Raw genomic sequence first — 20,811 nt, forward strand, 5'->3', positions numbered from 1 at the left:
ATGCACACAGTGTGCGCAGCCTGAAGGCTGGGCTCCTTGGTTCTGTTCTTTGCCCAGACACTGCCTCGTAAGGAATTAGCTCATGGGAGTTGGGTCTCTGTGAGTTTACTCACCATCAAATCCTCATACTCTGGAATGGTGCCTGGCACATGGCAGACACTCAAAACATTGTTGAATGGATGCATTTTGTCCATAGAAATGTCTCCTCACCAACATGGCTTCCTCTGTCCTAAATGGGAAATGTAAGCAAACAAAGAAATGAATGTCAGAGATTCTCTCAGCCTTCATTTTCTCCTGTTTCTCGGCCCTGCTCTCAGCCTGTGTCAGAATCACTGGGGCTTGGTAAAACAGATTGCTGGGCTTTGTCCCCAGAGTGTCTGAATCCTTAGGTCGGGGTGAGTCCTGAGAATTTGAAAGTCTAAGTAAGCTCCCAGGTGACACTGAAGCTGGTGGTCTGGGAACCAGACTTGGAGACCACTGGCCTACAGGGTCTGGAAAAAGTGCTGGCTACAATGCTGCAGGCCTGCCTCTGCTCTAGCCTGGGCATGAAGCACAGAAGCTAGGGATCTAGAACTGGCCTCCAAGATGATTGCTGATCCCCAGAACGGCTGGTCATGTTACCCTTCTGCTTAAAATCCTTTAATGGCTTCCCACTGTTCGTACTATGAAGGCTCAGAGCCTCAGTAAAGACTACGCACCCTTGGATGGTGTGGTCCCTGCTCTGTAGCCCCATCTCTTTCTCCTCTTTGTGCTCTGAGCTCACTGGTTTTTCTTTTGTTCCCATCACAGGGCTTTTGCACATGCCGTCAGGTTTGGTTGTGTTAGCACCATATATTTCTCTCCTTAACATTCTGTGTAGGAGTTGTAATTTAACACATAAATCATCACAATTACTTGGCTGATGTCTGTCTTCTCCCATCCAAGTACTAACCAGGCCCGCCCGTGCTTAGCTTTCGAGATCAGACTAGATGGGGTGCATTCAGGTGGGATGGCCGTAGACAGATATCAGATATCTACCATACTCTTAGCTCCATGAAGGCAAGAACCTGTCCATTTTGCCTCATGATTGCACACGGGCACTTAGTTCAGTACTTGGCGTATAGTAGATATTCAGGAACTATTTTGGTGCAACTGAATGAACTTTGTCTCCATAGACATGCACCACTCTGCTTTGCTGCTCTTCCCCTCCACCCCCCTCTTTTTTTTTTTTCCCTAAAGATTTTATTTATTTGGGAGAAAGCGAGAGAGCAAGCGCGACTGAGAGAGAGCAGGAGCAGAGGGGGAGTGGGAGAGGGAGAAGCAGGCTTCCCGCGGAGCAGGGAGCCCGACACGGAGCTCCATCCAAGGACCCCGGGATCAGGACCTGAGCTGATTAACAGCAGTTGATGAACCGACTGAACCACCCAGGAGTGTCTTGCTGCTATGTTTCCTTTGCAGGTCAGAGTTGATGTCCATTTCTGTGGAGTTAATTTTGCTGATATTTTGGTCTGCCGTGGTCAGTATCAGGAAAAGCCCCAACTTCCCTTCACACCTGGTGAGTATGAAGGGGCCAAGTGACTGCTCGGGAGAGAAGCTACAGAGTTTTCGGAACTGCGTGCTTCTCAGGCACGACGCTGGTGTTGCTTGCCTGCCCACAGTGATGCTTCTGATATGTCAGCCTCACCCCTGATTAGAAGCACTAGTGAGCCCCTTGTGGGAAAGTTCTATGACTGTCTGGCCCCTAGTTTTATCCCCCATCTTAGTATTGTGCCTGGCTCATAGTAGATGCTCAATAAAGACGTTAACAATGCACAAATGAACAAATGAATTTTTACGTATCATGTCCGGCAGAGTTCTGATCGGAATCCTCATTGGTCCTCGTCACTCCCTTTCATTCCTTGTGAGTGCCTCAGTATTGTTTTTTCACTGAAGGTCATAAACATGTTTGCAGCTAAAACTCTCAGTCCTCACAAACACATATTCCCAAAGAAACCTAATATCAGAGGATCAGAAAGAAGAAAAAGAGTTTATACATTTCTAGCAGTCCACTGTCTGATTTTAATTATGCCCAATCTGATTACATTTAGCTCCTGAATATGTGGACAAATGACTGCTCTTTGTTTTTTTTGTTTTTTTTTTTTTAAGATTTTATTTATTTATTTGAGCCAGAGAGAATGAGAGAGAGAGAGAGCACATGAGAGGGGGGAGGGTCAGAGGGAGAAGCAGACTCCTTGCCGAGCAGGGAGCCCGATGCGGGACTCGATCCAGGGACTCCAGGATCATGACCTGAGCCGAAGGCAGTCGTTTAACCAACTGAGCCACCCAGGCGCCCAAATGACTGCTCTTTGTTCTTGAAATTTAGTTAAAGAGATAGAAGTACAGCTTATTGTGTATATAGTACATGTATATTTTATACAGACATACACTATTAAGGATACAGTGATTGCAAAATAGTTGCTGTGTTTTGGCCTTGGGGTGTTTTGTTGTGTCTCGATATTTGGAACCATTTCCCTCTGTTTGTATTTGCTGACATGCTGGATGGGAGGAAAATGTCATAGTTAATTGACTTATTCCTCTGGCAGCTCAAGTGGGAAATGTATGATCATTAAATTCAGAAATTTTGGAGGTGGAAGAGGAAAGAGCAGACGACATCAGTTCATCCAAATTGAGCCAAGTACTGTATGAATAAATACAGTTCATGTCCTTGAGGGCCTCACAGTCTACAAGAGGAGATACAGAAACAGATAAATACACTATGATGAACATTGTAATTGGGGTGCTGTAAAGAGCCCAAGGCCCCCGTGAGCAGGATCAAAAGTACTGGTGTACCTGTGATTCTCTGTTTTTGCCCATTCTTGAAATTTTCATTTGTAAATTGGTAAGAAGGTAAATTGTAAAAAGGGACCGCTATCACCTTTCAGGTTGTGATCATGAAATCTTAAGTTCACTTTCCTGTGCTTTGGGTACAACGCTCTTCCCTGGGGGGCCGTGGGGGGACACTTAAGCCCTCTCAGCTCTAAACAGCGGATGGGATGGCCTGTTGATCAGGCTTTTCTCGTCTCCATGGTGCTGGGCTTTATAGATAACCTAGTGTTTAAACAATTTGTTTTAGGAATGGAGTTTTCTGGGACTGTCCTGGAGACAGGCACAGATGTCAGCACAGTGAAAGAGGTAAATGAGTTGACATCTAGGGAATTGATGTGTGTGTAGCCATGAGAAATGTGCTAACCTCATTTGCAGCCAAAGCGTCTTGCTTCTCTTGGCCTTTGCCAACAGACACCAGAGGGAAACCAAGATGAAGGGGGAAGAAACTAATTCTGAATTGGAGGAAGGAAGCCGGTGGAAGTTCCTGGCTTCGGAAAACCTTGTATTACTAAAGAAGGAGCACCTCAGTCTTCAGTTACTGAGAGGATAGAACATTCTCAAGTTTTAGCCTCTTGTGAAAAAGATTCTGGGATTCTAATGTATTTCAACTTTTTCCTTACTCTGTCCTGTCCAAAATGTGCTCATAGTGTCTTGGCATCCTGGTGGGGGTATTGAGAAGATGGTTGAATTATTTACTAAACATTAACTCTGAAGAGATGATTTTGGCAAACCTGTGTCTTATGGGTCAGGAAGAAAGATTTTCTTTCTTTTTTTGATTAATTTGGTAAGAGGTAAACGGCAAGGCCATGCATTTGAAGAAGCCCTTAATGGTATTTTCTCTTCAGGGAGATCAAGTTATTGGCGTGAGTGGTTTTAATGGTATGGCTGAAGAATGCATCGTTGACCAAAAGGTATCCCTAGCTCTCAGTGTGTCTGCTTGGAGATTTTTTTTCTCCTTTCTTTTCTTTAATCTCCACCTAGCTCTCCTTCCTTGTTACCCTTCTCTCCCCCTTCTTTGTATTTGTATCTCAGCCAAGCACTTCTTTCTTTCAAATGCTAAAGACTTTTCTATGTTGGAGTGACAACCCTGCACAGAGCTTTGTTTGTGTGGAGTGGTGAGATGAAGAAGGGCATTTTGTTTTGCGAGTCCTGGGGCAACTGGCTGGCTGTCCAATTGGACCATAGGTAGTTTTGGTAGAAAACCTGGTTTGGGGCATTGAGCTGGATATAATAGGTTTCTCCCCCACATCACTTTTGTGAAAGAGCTAGTCTTGGGTAGGCGTGTATAGGCAGTGAATGGCAGCCCCTAGTGGTGAAGGGTACGCATTTTACCCCCACAGCTTTATTGAGGTAAGGACATACAACCATCCGATTCATCGATTACAGTACAGTTCCATTCTCTGAAACTTGGTTCCATCCCGAGCTAGATGCCAGCCTTGGGATTTGTGAAGACCCATACACCCAGGTTTTGAACTCTGTCACAGCTTGCTTCGTTTTGACTTCTGGTGGGTTTCGGTTCCTTGGTTCCTTTACACATCAGTCACTCAATCGGATCATAATGTTTACTGAGCAGCCTTTATGAACAGGTACATGTGCTTAATCCCTAAGTTATCTCTTTTTACAGACACTGTGGCAGATTCCAGAAGGGGTCCCCCTCCGAGAAGCTGCTACCCTGCCTGTATCTTATGGCACTGCTATTTTGGCCTTGGAGCATCGGGCATGCACTCGGCCTGGGTAAGAGGCTCTGTAGACAACCCAGGGCTAGTATCTCCTTCTGAGATCAGAAGTGCCCAGCAAGACCCTGCCCCTTCCCCTCCCCTCCCTAACCTTTAGCTCTTGTTCAGTTGGTGTCAGGAAAGGCCAAAGGAAGGTAGTGACCTGAGACAGGGGTCCAGTGTCTGAGATGGAATGATAGACTGTGAACTTGGCCAATATGAATTTGGGGAAATAGCTCTTTCAAACCTGGCCACTTTGGAGATCACCTCCTAGAAAACCTTACATTTTCTTTCTTTCTTTTTTTTTTTTTTTAAAGATTTTATTTATTTATTTGGCAGAGAGAGACACGGTGATAGAGGAAACAAAAGCAGGGGGAGTGGGAGAGGGAGAAGCAGGCTTCCCGCGGAGCAGGGAGCCCGATGCGGGGCTCGATACCAGGACCCTGGGATCATGACCTGAGCCGAAGGCAGACGCTTAACCAACTGAGCCACCCAGGCACCCCTCTTTTATTATTTTTTAAAAGATTTTATTTATTTATTTGACAGAGAGAGAGAGAGAGCACAAACAGGGGGAGAGACAAGCAGAGGGAGAGGGAGAAGCAGGCTCCCTGCTCAGCAGGGAGCCTGACATGGGGCTTGATCCCAGGACCCTTAAGGCAGATGCTTAATCAACTGAGCCACCCAGGTACCCCGAAAACCTTACATTTTTAAAAAAAGATTTTATCTATTCATTTGAGAGAGAGAGAGAGTGAAAGAGAGAAAGCAAGGGGGGGGAGGGTCAGAGGGAGAAGCAGACTCCCCGCTGAACAGAGAGCCCGATGTGCGACTTGATCCTGGGACCCCAGGATCATGACCTGAGCCAAAGGGAGACGCTTAACCCACTGAGCCACCCAGGCGCCTCAAGCCTTACATTTTAGAGAGTTGGTTTCTGTAAACTTGGTTCAGTCTGGTTTTAATGGAGTCCTGTGATATTTGTTTCTGTGAGGCATGGCTGGGTGTGCCTAACTAGGGTATTTAAAATTCAGAGGTGCAGACGTTTCCCACTTTCCCTGCAATATTTGCCCTTTGCCCTTTTCAGAGAGATCGGAATTACTCCAGAGAGGTGACTTTAACTGAATAGTGGCCATTCCTTGATCACAACCTTCTAAACTTCAGCAACGTTTAGTATGAGTGTGATCTTAGGACAGAATTTCTGAAGCAGAAATTGGAGTGGTAGCCCAAAGGAAGAGTTGCCCTTGTCATGAGGAAGAGGCTCCCTAGAGAGATTAAGGGATATTTTTCCTGGGAAGTCTTCAAGTGGACCAAATTGGCACCATTCAAGCAGTCACATACATAAGCCAGCCCCAAAGCCTGGAGAATGGGTGTCCATGAAGGGCTGAATGAGATGGCCTTTAAGTCCTCTTCTTGCTTTAAAATGTTCATGAAATCATATGATTGGATGATTTTTGAGGGTTTCTGAGGTAACGTTCGTCTTTCTCTGGCAGAGAAACTGTTTTAGTGACGGCAGCAGCTGGAGCCACAGGCCTGGCGGTGGTAGATGTGGCAACGAACGTTCTTCAGGCTCAGGTATTTGCGTGTTAGAGTCTCTGTTTACAAAAAATCATACCTCCGGTTTTCAAACATAGAGCATATTCATTCACTCGTTCATAAATATCGTGGGCAAGGCCCTGGGGATATAAAGTAACCCAGGATAGGATCTTGCCATCTGTTTGCCTGCAGACCGGTGAGGGGACATGGGAGTAGATCACTCGTCCTTCCAGTTACCGGAACCTGGCGAGAGCTGACTTGCTTCGTGGCCTCCGCAGATTCTGTTCCCTCGACCTGTAATGCTCTTCTGAACTGTCTCCCTCTGCACTTCAAATTTATTTATTTATTTATTTTCTTTAAAGATTTTTTTTTTTTAAATTATTCATTTGACAGAGAGAGAAAGACAGCACAAGCAGGGAGAGTGGGAGAGGGAGAAGCAGGCTTCCCGCTGAGCAGGGAGCCCGATGCAGGGCTCCATCCCAGGACCCTGGGATCATGACCTGAGCTGAAGGCAGACGCTTAACTGCTTAACCGACTGAGCCACCCAAGTGCCCCCCTGCACTTCAAATTTAAACTTTGTCCCTCAGGAGATGTTAATCTCTCCTCTGCCCCCTCCACCCCCAGCTGTTTATAGATGGTCTCCTCACATCCTGTACTTCTCTTTCATGGTGCATCCCAGTGTGTGGTTAATCCTTTACTTGGGTCATGACTGGATTACTGTTGCCCTCCTACTTGACTGGAATCCCCATGAAGGCAGGGACAGTGTCTGTTTGGCTCATTACTGTAGTCCCAGCAGTTGGCATGTACCTAGACCATAGTAGGCACTCAGTAACTATTGTTTTTTAAAGATTTTATTTACTTATTTGACAGAGAGAGAGCACAAGCAGGGGGAGTGGCAGGCAGGAGAGGGAGAAGCAGGCTCCCCGCCAAGTGAGGAGCCCCATGCAGGACTCGATCCCAGAACTCTGGGACCATGACCTGAGCCGAAGGCAGACGCTTAACCAACTGAGCCACTCAGATGCCCCTAAGTAACTATTTCTTGAATGAAAGAATAAACAAAGGAAAGAAAGACCCAATTCTCTGCAGGGGCATTGCTCTGAGACTGTGGGTGTCAGATAAGGAGAGGATTTCTTGGAGACAGTAGGCATTTAAGGCGACTTCTGAAGGACTGGTAGCAGTTGAATAGAGGAAGAAGAGAGGTGAAGGCCATTTTAGTGGTGGGAGGGCATGTCAGAAGACAGAGACATGAGATCTCCCAGGATGCATTCAGGGAATTGCAAGTAGCATCTGTGGAGCAAAGGATCTGGGGATGGGGCGTGGGGAGGGGAATGGTGGGAGAAGACTCTAGGGAGAAAGACAGAGACATGATCATGAGGCGCTGAAGAATTTGAACCCTTATTGGAAGCTCTCAGGAGCCACTAAGGACTTTTAACAGGGAAGTGCCATGATCATATTTGCATTTTGCCAAGTTCATTCTGGTAGCAGTGGGGATGCGAGATGGGGCAAGGTCAGGGGTAGTCCGGAGGAAGTAGAGAGCCTCTGAGAGCAATCCAGGCTGGTGGTGATACTTGAACCAAGGCACTGGAAGCAATGAATCGGGAGGTACTAAAGTAGAAGAAAATAGAGAGTTTGATCCTCATACAGTTGAAAGAACAAGGACTTTGAAATTAGTCTGACCTAGGTTCAGAATCTAATGCTGCCTCCATCTTAATTGCTTCAGTTTCCGCATTGGTAAAATAAAGCTTTCCTCATATGGAGTCGTTGTGGGAATATTGAAATTACACGTGCAGTATGCCTGCCAGAGGGCATGGCATGTTGGTAAGAATCTCTTAAAAAGGGAACCTGTTATTATTAGACATTGAGTGGGAAGGAGCAAACTAGGTTAACGTGTGGATTTGCCGTTTATTGCAGTTGAGAACACAGGAGGGAATGGTGAGCTCAGTTTTGGAAGCATTAAGTGTGAGGTTTCTGTGGCGCGTGCAGTTGGGATATCCAGAAGGCACCGAGATACCCAGGTTTGGAGATAATTGGATTGCTCTGGAATTTCTTCAGGTGGCGTCTCTCCTTTCTCACATTAAGTTCTCTTTGGGAAGGGCATGTGAGTTCTGAAAGCAATCTTAGCTACCAGGAGGCTCTCCATGGAATATTAACACATTTCATGTCAAAGCAAGGGCTTTTAGCAACTCTCAGTGGGGAGACCAAAATTAGTCTCCTTGTCTAGAACCACTGACTGTTTACCATTTCTAGGAAGATAAAATTGCACCATTTGTTTTGATTAGTGATAGTAGGTTAAGTAGAGAGAAAAATTCACTTCAACTCCGATATTAAAGTTAACCCAAGCTGTATATTCTTTTGTAGCCATAATGGTTTTCAGCAAAAGCGAACAACAAGAAAATAATAAAAATAACTTAAAAAATGTCATCATGCCACCTACTTGGAACAGGTTATTTTGAGAACAACCTCCATTCACAGCATTTCGTATTGCTTTCAAAGTGCCTCCACACCAATTATCTTACCCCCGATCCTAACAAACCCCTGGAGATGGGTCATGTGTTTATTATCCCTATTTCACAGATAAAGTAAGGCACCAGGGGAGACAGGGGTTCATGGCAGGTCTCACTGGCACCCTTTTGAGAATCTAGATTGGTGTCAACTCCCTGATCCTAGGCCGGTGTCTGCCCTCTGGTGTTGTGTGAAGGTACTTGAGGGCAGCTTTCAGGTTCAAATAGTTCTGGGTGAGTTTGAAATCTTCTAAGGGCACTGATGATCTTGTGTGTTTGAATGCAAGTTCTGAATGTCACCTTGGGGCCCAACTGCTTGGGCTGGTGGGTGCTGAGCCTGGGTTAATTACTTAACCTCTAAGTCTGTGACGCCATCTATAGAATTGGCGTAATTATACTGCCCCCATAATGTTCTTATGAGGTTTAAATAGAATACATGATTGTGTATGAGTGTAACAATAGATTCCATTTATCTAGCACTTTATTTTTCAAGTGCCTTATGTACAGTATTCGATTTGATTTTTAAAATAAATCTTGTTTTACGGATGAGGTAACTGAAGCTTAGGGAAGCTGGTGGGCAGCATAGAGGTTAAAAGCATGAACTCTGGAGATGGACAACCTGGGCTTGATCCCAGTTCTGCCTCCTATTAGCTGTGTGACCTTGAGCAAGTTACTTAACTTCTTCTGCTTCAGTTTCTTCATCTCTAATATGGGGACGCTCATAGTGTGTGTATCATTGGGTTATTAAGACTAAGTGAGTTATGAATATATGTAAAGCATTTAGAAGAGTACCTGGCACATAGTGAGCATTATGTAAGTATTACATTTGTCTTAGGTAACGCTGCTAGTTAGTAGCAGAGCCAGGATTTGAACTCAGGTCTTTCCGACTTGAAGATGTTTTTACCGAATCATGTTTTACCCTCTGAGAAGCCTTTCGAGATCTCGATCTAGATTGACTACCTCTCATTTGCACTTCTGCAACCCTCTGTTCTTCCCCACCTTCACACTGCTGTATCTTGCTATCTTGACTCTAGGCTCGGGTATCTTTATTACTTGACTCATAGTAGGTGCTCAGGAAATGACGGTTTCATCCACATTTGGAGAAGACTTTCTGAGTGTCTCCTGAATCATCTCCTAGCTAGACTCATTGGGGTTCCAGGATTCCTGGAAATGTGAATCTCATGGCCAGTGGGTGTGGAGGGACCAGTGTGATGGTGCTGAGGGTTGGCCTTGATGTGTGGGATTGAGGCTGATGCTGGGGCAGCAAGGTCACGTTGGTTTCCTCGGTTAGTACCCTTTGGTGGGAAGCTGAGTGGGTAGGGTGAGCCCCTCTTGGTACACATTCTGGATCATCAGAAGCTTTGTGTTCTCTGTGCAGGTGATAGCTGCAGCCGGAAGTGACGAGAAGTGCAAGCTGGCGATGCAGAAGGGCGCACAGTCCACTGTGAACTATGGTCAGGGCGGCCTGAAGGAGGCAGTGAGGAAGCTGGTGGGCAGTGGGGGGGTGAACGTGGCCATCGACACTGTGGGAGGAGATGTCTTCCTGGAGGCGCTCCGCAGGTGCGTGTGGTGGTCTTTCCAGAGGGGGTTGGACCTGGGCGTCTGCTGACACCTTTCCAGACCTGCCTGCCTTCTGGCCTTACTTCTCTTCCATTTTTGCTGCTCACTTTTCCTGTAGGCTTTGGTATCAACGAGAACAGCTGAGTGGGAGGGTGAAAAGGAATAGAAGCAGAGGGAAAATCAGGAAATGCTTAAATATAGAAAAACAAGATATCCAACTGGAAAATATCCAAAAAATGACTGCAGACTCTCCAGTTGGCAGTATTGAATGCGTTAGAATTTATGTATGTGTTAAATTCAGCTATGCTGGGCCCCATTAACTACTTTATATACGTTGTGTGGGTAATTCTTGGGATCATCATTCAGATGTTAGCATGACCCGGGGGCGGGGGTGGTGGCAGGTCCCTAGCTCACCATGCACCAAAGTACAGACTCTTTTGATCTCACTGGTTTCAGAAGCAGCCAGTGAGTTTTAGTGGGACTGTTGTATCCACACCAATTCTCATTCTGTTTTTAACCAGGGACTCTGGAGTGTTCCGTTAATACTGGTTTCATATCTCCTGTCATCCTGGCAAGCACAATTTTGTGGTTTATGTCAGTTTAAAGTTGAAGAAACAGAAGCAGACAGAACAGCGTACCCACAGAAGGGACCCAGTTGGTTCTCTGGCCCCTGAGCATCAATGCACCATGCTGGGTGCTGCTTTGCTCAGAGAAGCAAAGACAGGAAGGTGTTGACTCCACAGAGAGCCAGGACAGACAGCTCCTGGTTCTCACATCCCTCTTGCCTTCTGGGTAACGGCTAACAGTGTTATCAGAAGCACTTCTCATTTCCCTCTAAAGAAAAAAAAGCAAAAAGCAAAAACCAAACAAAGATACACATATTCTGTATCAAAGATGTTTACAAATTTTTAAAGAAGATTTTTATTTATTTATTTGATAGAAGGAGAGAGCACGATCAGGGGGAGCAGCAGAGGGAGAGGGAGAAGCAAACTCCCTGCTGAGCAGGGAGCCCGATGGGGGACTCGATCCCAGGAGTTGAAGGCAGTTGCTCACCCAGGTGCCCTGCTTGTGGCTTATTTTTATGTTTTCCTACTGAAGAATCCAAAGTGCTATAGGATGGTTCACCCCTGCCAGTTTGTCAGGTCAAGAGGAATTCCCAGCTGGGGGTTTAATGCATGTTGCTTTTTTTTTTTTAAAGTTGTGGTAAAATACACATAACATTATAAACATTTGTTAATGTAAAATTCAGTGGCATTAAGTACACTCACAATGTTGTGTCCCTGTCCCCAGCAAAGACTCTATACCTGTTGAATAGTAACTGCTCCTTTCCCCCCCACCTCCCTGATAACTTCTATTTTTTATCTCTGTAAATTAATGTAGATTGCTTTTTTCATTCTACCCTTTTTATTATGATTAAAAAAACATAACGTCAAATTTGCTATATTAACCATTTTTTTACATTAACCATTTTTAAGTATATAGTTCCGTAGTGTAAAGTATATTTACATTGTTGTGAAACAGATGTCCATCACCTTTTCATCTTGCAAATCTAAAATTCTTGACCCATTAAATAGCAATTCCTGTTTCTCCCTCCCCCCAGCCCCTGGTCACCGCCATTTTACTTTCTGTTTCTATGAATTTGAGTACTTTAGATATCTCATATAAGTAAATCATACAGTATTTGTCTTTTTGTGACTCGCTTATTTCATTTAGCCTAATGTCCTCAAGGTTCATCCATGTCATAGCATGTGACAGCATTTCCTTCCTGTTTAAAGCTGAACAATATCCTGTTGTATGTATATAACACATTTTGTTTATCTGTCTATTGGCTGATGGACATCTGGGTTGCTTCTCCCTCTTGGCTACGGTAGATAGTGCTGCTGTGGGCGCAGGAGTGCAACTATCTCTCCAAGACCCTGTTTTCAGTGATTTTGGATATAGACCCAGAGTGGCATTGCTGGATTATACGGTAGTTCTATTTTTAATTTTCTGAGGAACCTCCATACTGTTTTCCAGTTGCGCCATTTTACAGTCCCACCAATAGTACATGAGGGTTTCCCTGTATCCTTGCTAACACTTGTTATTTTCTGTTGTGGTTGTTATTGTTTATAGTAGCCATTCCAAGGAGTGTGAATATATATATGTTGCTTTTTAAAATAATTTCTTTTCCGGGCGCCTGGGTGGCTCAGATGGTTAAGCGTCTGCCTTCAGCTCAGGTCACGATCCCAGGGTCCTGGGATCGAGTCCTGCATCGGGCTCCCTGCTCAGCGGGGAGCCTGCTTCTCCCTCTGCCTCTCTCTCTGTCTCTTATGAACAAATAAATAAAATCTTTAAAAAATAATAATAATTTCTTTTCCTTGTCCTTTCTTCCCAGCCTGGCATGGGAGGGCAGGATCGTGGTGGTGGGTTTTGCTGGAGGATCCATTGCTTCTGTGCCAGCCAACCTTTTGCTCTTGAAGAATGTCTCTGCCATGGGGCTGTACTGGGGCCGGTACAAAGAGCAGAACTTTCCCGTCTTCTCCAGAACCCTGTCCTCGGCTCTTCAGTACTGCCAGCAAGGGCTCATCCAGCCACACGTTGGAGCGGTTTTTAAGCTGGAGGAGGTGAGATGCTCTGGAGGGAGGTGATGTGGCTAAACGCCAGGACCTAATCGGTGTCAAACGACTGGGCGGTTTCTCTCTGGGTTCCATAAATCCTTCTTTTATGGAATGAAAAGGTACAAACAGGGACACCTGGGTGGCTCAGATGGTTAAGCGTCTGCCTTTGGCTCAGGTCATGATCCCAGGGTTCTGGGATCGAGTCCCGCATCGGGCTCCCTGCTGGGCGGGAAGCCTGCTTTTCCCTCTGCCTCCCTCTCTCTGACATTCATGAATAAATAAATAAATAAAAAACATTAAAAAAAAAAAAAAGAAAAGGTACAAACGCAGTGCAGAATAATGGGGTCTCACAGGCTGCAGGGTGACAGGATTTCTCTGGGCCTTCGGGCTTGTATGGCAGTCGCCTCAGGCCCAGGGAGCCACCGGGGAGGCTGAATTTGCGCAGGCCACAGAGGAGCTGGATTTCGAGGGCTCTCCCTACGTCACTGGTTTCTTAAGCAGAGGGAAGTGATGGTACTTTAGAAAATCATTTACCCGTGTTTCTATGAACCCTGAACTCCATAACATACCGGTCTGAGAAGGAAGCATTTAACTTGACCTTTGATTTTAGAAGACAGCCACTTGATCTAAGCTGAGGTTCTGTGAACAAAACACTAGATCACTCCCCGTGTCCTAGGGCTGTAATTCATCCATTAGTCACCGTACTGAACTTTGTTGGGTCTTCATTCCCTTTTTTCATTCCCCCTCAGTCCCATTAATGTGGCTTAAACTTCCTCCAAAGTGTAATTGTGGGCATGCATATGCAGTATAGTTGTAAATGTGAATCTGTTAGGCATTCACTGTGAAGTCCTTTTTTTTTTCTTTCTTCTTCTTCTTTTTTTTTTTTTGCTTTAATTTGCTTTAATGTTCAAAAGACTGTTTTGGTGACTCCAGCCAGCCGTTGATGGCCGAGCCGTTTTGTTCATATGCAGATTAGTGAGGCCTGAGATGTCAGTGCCAGACTTCGTTGCCCGCCAGCCTTCCATTTGGATGTTTTTCCCAAGAAAGTGGTTTACTTTCTTCCTCTTCCTTTTCGTATGTTAGTCCAGAGGGTCACGTTGGGTGGGAAAAAGAGAAGCGGACTGGCCGTCAGAAAACTGGTCGGATTCTACTTCTGGCTTTGCCTTCTTCGGTGGCAACCCTGTGGAAGTCTCCTCTCCTTTCTGACCTGCGGTCTCCACACCTCTGCAGGGGGTGATGCTTCAGGGGCCACAGCCAGGATGTGGGCAGGTGGAGAGAGACCTGAGCGGCCTGGGTTCTGGGGCCCCCTCTGCTGCGGGGCTCTGAGTAGCTGCGCATCTTTACCCTTGCGTTCACCTTTTTCTTTTGTGAGAAGGTTTTGCGGCTTAAAAACTTGAAGACCACCAGTTTGAAGAATTTCTGAGTCCCGTTCCATCTTGTGGCTTTTATCATGTGTCTTGCGAGCCGAGGTTTGCTTCACCCGAGGCTCATGTATACCTGTTGACAGAGGATGAAGGCAATTAGGACAGGCCCGCAAACGCTGGCTGGTTTGAACTGCCTCTTCTTCCCACTGACCTATGTTCCAGGTGCTGCTCAGGCAGGAGAGAAAGCCAGACTGGGATTGTTGTTTTATTTATTTTTAAAATTATTTATTTATTTTTTTAAGATTTTATTTATTTATTTGTCAGAGAGAGAGAGAAAGCACAAGCAGAGGGAGAAGCAGGCTTCCCGCGGAGCAGGAAGCCCGATGCGGGGCTCAATCCCAGGACCCCGGGATCATGACCCGAGCCGAAGGCAGACGCTCAACGACTGAGCCACCCAGGCGCCCCAGAAACCTTATTTTAGAGTATGAAGTTTGTCCATCCATCGGAGAATTATCTGTGTGAAAGAGCTATCTTGCAGTTAAAACAACCAGGAATCTTGAACAGAACACTAAATCACACCCCGCGTCATAGGGCTGTAATTCATCCATTAGTCACTGTATAGGCACTACCAGAATTTATATATTTTGTTTTTTTAAAATGAAGATGATTAAGGGCGCCTGGGTGGCTCAGTTGGTTAAGCGACTGCCTTCGGCTCAGGTCATGATCCTGGAGTCCCTGGATCGAGTCCCGCATCGGGCTCCCTGCTCGGCAGGGAGTCTGCTTCTCTCTCTCCCGCTCCCCCCTCTTGTGTTCTCTCTCTCTCTCACTCTCTCTCTCAAATAAATAAATAAATAAAAAATGAAGATGATTAAGTGAATGTATATATTACCCACTTAACGTGGGTAATATTTTTCACGTAAATCTGTTAATGTCTTAGAAAAAATTATTTATCGGAACCTGCCTGGGCTCGGAAAATGACCACTGTACGAATATATACAAGTATATACATATGATAGCCAGAGACACCGTGCTTCCTAGCTTGCTTTTCTCCTGAATATGTGGGCTTATAGATTTGACCTTGATAGTTGATATTAATGACTACATACTTTGTACCCTAGCCTGTACGAAGCACGAGGTATGAGCTCCCGTAGTACTCTGTGTGTCTTCTTTGTCTACTTGTAATTGTTCAATGCTTGTCATTCCCATAGACCGTAAGCTCCATGTGGGCAGGGGGCCGTGCATCTCCTTGTCTCCAGCTCCTGGCAGGTACTCATGTATCTGTCGAATGATTGACTGAAAGTAGGAGGCTATCAGGTCAGACCACCTGAGTTCAGATCCTGGCCCTACCACTTAACTGGCTATGGGCAAGTTGCTCACGTCTATATGCTTGAGTTTCCTCATCTGTAACGGGGGCAGTAATATACTCTACGTACTAAGGTCTTTGTGAAGATTAAATAAGATAACACATGTAAAAGCACATAGCAGACACTCACTATATTCATGGGCAGGATTAGAGAGATAGTCTTTCAATTTTGAGTTTTAACTAGAATTTATTATTTTCTGAAGTGTAGCATCCACGCCCTGACAGGTGGGCCACGCACGAGCCCCGTGATCTGTCCAGGGGATGGCCTTATTCAGAGGTGCCAAGTCTGCTTTCTGTAGGGAGATACTCACAAACATCTCAGCCAGACGTAGGACTTACACCTCAGAGATCTGAACTTGTTTGTCATATAAAGGTCAGGGAGGTCACCACATGAATAGATTAGATAGATAGAAATTGTTTACTTGGAGTTTCCTGAGTATATCTATGGAATAGTCTTAAAGATTAAATTACTCTCTATGTTTGGAGACTACATTAGTTTGAGTCCACTATTCCAGACCCAGTTCAGGCCCTGGCCCCTTGTCACCCTTCTCTAGTGATGGCTCACACCACTGATCCCTGCTGTCATACACCGAGACCCTGTCCCTGCGGCCCATCTCCTAACCCTTGCGGTCACAAGCTTTCCCCGGCGGGAGAGCTGATCCTAGGCAGGGCCTCCACCGTGCTCTTCAGGGTGGGAGCTGCTGCGGCCCTGGTGCACGGTGCTGATCCGAAGGACCTGTTGAAGTGCTGGCTTCCCCGGAAATTGGATGCGGGGGTCTGGGTAACGCAACCGGGAAGTTGGGGGGCAGTTTACCGCATGGGGCAAGATTTGACAAATGAAAGACGAGACAAATTGCTGCCTTTGTTCCTCCTGATGGAGTATGTCAACAAGCAGTGGGCTCTATGTGGCCTCTCTGGAGAGGTCCCCCTGGAGCTGTGACTGGTTCAGGATCAGTAACACACACCTCCTTCCTTGATTCACTTCACCTTTTCCCTCACCCTTGCCTCCCTGGGATTACAGTGAAGCGTTAGGGCACAGATTTTTTTCTAAAGATTTATTTATTTGAGAAAGAAAGAGAGAGGGAGAGAAGGAGACTCCCCGCTGAGTGCAGAGCCTGACCCAGGGCTCAATTCTACAACCCTGAGATCATGACTTGAGCTGAAATCAAGAGTCAGATGCTTAACCTACTGAGCCACCCAAGTGCCCCTACGGCGTACATTTTGACTAGGCTCTATTTTCTAAGGAACCCAGGCTGACACTTAGTTTTGAAGATTTATTTATATTTGTGTTTCATAGTACATGGCTTGACTTTTTTTTTTTTAAGTTAGGTTTATTGACCTGTCATCTACATTTAGTAAAACTCACTCTGAGCTTTGACAAACACAGTCATGTAACCACCCCACTGCAATCAAGATATAGAACAGTTCATCACTCTGAAAAGTGCCCTTGTGCCCCTTTGTCATCAATCCCCTTCTCCTACCCCACCGCCCCTGGCAACCACTGGTCTGTTTTCTCTCCTCATAGTTTTGCCTTTTCCAGAATGTCATATAAATGGAGTCATACCCAGGAGGTAGTCTTTTCAGTCTGGCTTCTTTCAGACCTTGTGTAATACTTCTGAGCCTCACCCATGGATTTTTTTTTCTCAAGATTTTATTTATTAGAGAGCAAGCATGAGGGATGGAGAGGCAGAGGGAGGGACAAACAGACTCCCCCTGAGCAGGGAGCCCCACATGGGACTCGATCCCGGGACCCCAGGATCATGACCTGAGCTGAAGGCAGACGCCCAATGACTGGACCACCTAGGTGCTCCACCCACAGTTTTGCATATGTCAGTAATTTGTCCTTTTTTTTTTACACTGCTGAAGAGTGTTTCATTGTGCGGATGTTCCACAACTTATTTTTTCATTTATCAATTAATAGTTGTTTGATTATTTTTAGTTTTTGGTGATTATGAATAAGCCTTCTATAAACATTCACATACACGTTTTGTATAGACTTTTTTTTTTTTTAATTTAGGACTGGGATTTCTGCGTCGTGTGCTAAGCGTATGTTTAACTTTTATAAATTTGCGCAGACATTTAGTTGGTTTTATTTACAGAGCAGGTTTATTCCCCCCGGTCTCCAATGGTGCCTAGTTAACATCATTAGATAACAATGTCAGTTTAAAAGAAATCTATGCAGAATCCTACAAATGCCAGTTATCGATGCTCCTCAGGAAGAGGCACGCTTGACTGTGTCCATTGCTCTTTCTCTTTGCCTTCCTGTCTCTACCGCCCAGGTTTTGAAGACACGGCAACTATTATTGCATTCCTACCAAAGCCCATACATAGCATGTTGGGTTTTCTATTTTTTGGTGTATTCTAGGTGAGACACTGATGTTCCAGTATGCATTATCTGTACACTTCGGGATTTTGTTTTACTGATTTGCTACTATACAGTTAACTTTTTTTTTTAAAGATTTTATTTATTTATTTGAGAGAGAGAGAGAGAGAGAGAGAGAGCACATGAGAGGGGGGAGGGTCAGAGGGAGAAGCAGACTCCCTGCTGAGCAAGGAGCCTGATGTGGGACTCGATCCCGGGACTCCAGGATCATGACCTGAGCCAAAGGCAGTCGCTTAACCAACTGAGCCACCCAGGCGCCCTACAGTTAACTTTTAATAAACTACCAACTGCTTTTCAGAGTGGTGGTATTATTTCGCATTCCCACCGACAATTTATGAGAGTCTAGTTGTTGGGCACCTGCCAGAACTTCATACTGTCAGGTCATTTTCCTTCATGTTAGCCATTCTAGTAGGTATCTGGTGGTATCTAATTGTGGGTTTAATTTGCATTTCTCTATTGAATAATGATCTTGAGTATCTTTTCATATGCTTGTTTGTCATCTGTATCTCTTTTTGGGTAAAATGCGTTGACTGACTTTTAAAAGAAGATTCAGATCAACTTGTATTAGAGCAATGACATAATAAATATAATTCCACTGGGACTGTGTATCACTAACTAAACATTTTTTACCCTTTAAAAACAATCCCACTCAGTCCCAGGTATATTCATTCATTCATGAGTTCATTTTATTCATCAGCTTTCATGGGGTATTCTGTATGCCAGTCAATAAAAACTAAGACTTAAGTAATTTCTTTGTTTTGTCGGGAAGCTCTCAGGACAGGGTTATTATAGGGGGAAGGGATGGTTTCTAAGGAGGCATGAATCATCATGATATATTTAGGGAGCTATAGCTTACTCTGATTATTCCTGCTTGATAAGCTAATTAAAAATTCCAGCAGCGGAACCTAAAACAAAAGCAATATCTTCACCCTGCCCCCACGTTCCGGGTTGCGTATCTCCAGAGACAAATTGAATTATGGCTTCACCCACTGCGAGGGAGGGTTCTGGGGACAGCCTGTGGATCTGTCTGGGGAGCAGTATGGAGCACCTTCCCTTTCCACAGCTGGTAGAATGCAGAAGGAGGAAAATGTCCCCAGGCATCTGAATTAGCTATCAGAAGACTCTGGTCTAATGCCCTTCACTTTCCTTCTTAGTTTCTCACTCAGAGCCTTATCACACTTATTAAGCATCCAGTTCTTAAGGCCACTGGTTGTCTGTTTTCCTAGCCCCGATAGAAACCACAGGGTAGAAAGGGGACAGAGTTGGGTTAATTTTAGAAGCATCTACAATCACAGCAGAAGTGGCAACTGGACGTAGAAGTAACAGAACATCTGAAAAACAGAAGGGAAAATCACAGATCTTCAAAGTCATGAGGTTCCCAAATCATGGAACAAAAAGTGTATGCTTCCCACCAAGATTATCTTTCAGAGAAGTGAGGTAAATGTGTGCTCCATTTTTATAAATATTTATATGCAAAATGATTAAAAAGAAGCTCTAGCATTTAAAGGGACAGTGTTCTTTTTATGTTAAGATTTACTTGTTAGGAGATTCCTTATTTCTCCAGGATGCCAGGTAAAAGAAGTATCACTATCTCGAATTGTGCTGGCTTTCCCGAGTATTTTCTGTTGTTGGGCTGTGACAGATCTCTGGGAACACACGGCTTCTAACTGAGAGGGAGAGATGCAGCTGTGAGTCACCTGAGCTGTGCCTCCAAGTGATTGTGATCGGCAGGGCAGGGGTGCATGTTTCAAAACACGTGTCTTAGACCTCTTCCACCTCCTTTGAGTATGTCTAAATTTGCATGGATTGGAAAGGTCTCCGTAAGGCACAAAGACCCACAGGACGGATGTTTTTTTTTTTTAATATTGAAATATACTTTATTAAGACAGATGTTTTTGAAACCAGAGATTTTGTGCTGCAGAGAATTGGTTTGTTTGATTGATTGGTTGGTTTCTCTGCTTATTTTTATTTATTTATTTTTCTATGCTTTTGAGGAAGGATTTCAAGTGGGAAGGGTTGGTTATTCATATTCCTCATTTCAAAGCACATTTGCACGGTTGGACCATCTTTTGTTTTTATGTCTGTGTATTTCTGGATGTCTTTATTAGTTACTCCCTTTATCCTCACTGCCCACTACTGTCCTCCACTTGTTTTCCTCTCCTCAGACACACTCTGTAGTGTGTTTGGTACATGTCCTTGGATTTATATTTCCTTTGAAAACATACATATTTTTGTGCGCTCATTTATTTTCAAGTCACACAAATAAATAACAGCATAGGGTTGTGCTGTAGACCTTGTTCTGTTTCTTCATTTTTCACTCAGTGTCGTCTTTTTAAGATCCACCTATGTTGCTGGTGCTATTTCCAGTTCATTGCTTCCCACTGCTGCAGACGACACCGTGGTGTGCACCTGCCATATTTTACACATCTGCTTCCTAGTGATGCACTCTGGGGTTGACCTGATTCCCTGCCACCATAATCAGCACTGTCATCCACAGTCTCACAGTCGGGACTTACGCAAAGTTGCTTTGGGAGTATTTTCCTGGGAGTAGGGTTGTTGGGTCACAGGATATATGCATACTTAATTTGTCAGCAAACTGCTCTCCAGGATGACTTGACCAGTTTATGCCCCTCCCAGCAGTGCGTGCGAATTCTTTATTCGCCACCCTGTTGCTATGTAGCATTGTCCTACTTTCTGATTTTTGCCAAACCGATAGGCATGAAGCGGCATCTTATTATTTTAATTTGCATTTCCCTGATTTCTAATCAATGTAAGCATCTCTTTATAGATTCAGTAAACATTCGGGTTTAGCAATTTCAGCCCTTCATGCTGTTTTCTACAGGGCTTCCTGCCTCTTTCTTACCAATTTGCAGAAGTTCCTTGTGTGACCTGTAGTTCACAAATTTTAATGTGCATATGAACCACCTGGGGATCTTGTTAAGATGCAGATTATGATT

The 20,811-nt window shown here is 44.8% G+C and overlaps 1 protein-coding gene across 1 annotated transcript in view; it reads left to right on the plus strand.

Moving 5' to 3' along the window:
* Positions 1 to 20,811, plus strand: part of LOC110573986 (quinone oxidoreductase-like protein 2) — a 37,899-nt gene that overhangs the window by 1,105 nt on the left and 15,983 nt on the right. Inside the window, exons 3-9 of the mRNA XM_021682605.2 lie at positions 1,438 to 1,534; positions 3,092 to 3,150; positions 3,690 to 3,755; positions 4,469 to 4,578; positions 6,044 to 6,125; positions 9,966 to 10,147; positions 12,522 to 12,750. Of these exons, the coding sequence (XP_021538280.1) occupies positions 1,438 to 1,534; positions 3,092 to 3,150; positions 3,690 to 3,755; positions 4,469 to 4,578; positions 6,044 to 6,125; positions 9,966 to 10,147; positions 12,522 to 12,750 (825 nt within the window). The remainder of the gene's footprint in view (positions 1 to 1,437; positions 1,535 to 3,091; positions 3,151 to 3,689; positions 3,756 to 4,468; positions 4,579 to 6,043; positions 6,126 to 9,965; positions 10,148 to 12,521; positions 12,751 to 20,811) is intronic.

The sequence above is a fragment of the Neomonachus schauinslandi genome, chromosome 6 (genome assembly GCF_002201575.2).
Source record: "Neomonachus schauinslandi chromosome 6, ASM220157v2, whole genome shotgun sequence".
NCBI lineage: Eukaryota > Metazoa > Chordata > Mammalia > Carnivora > Phocidae > Neomonachus > Neomonachus schauinslandi.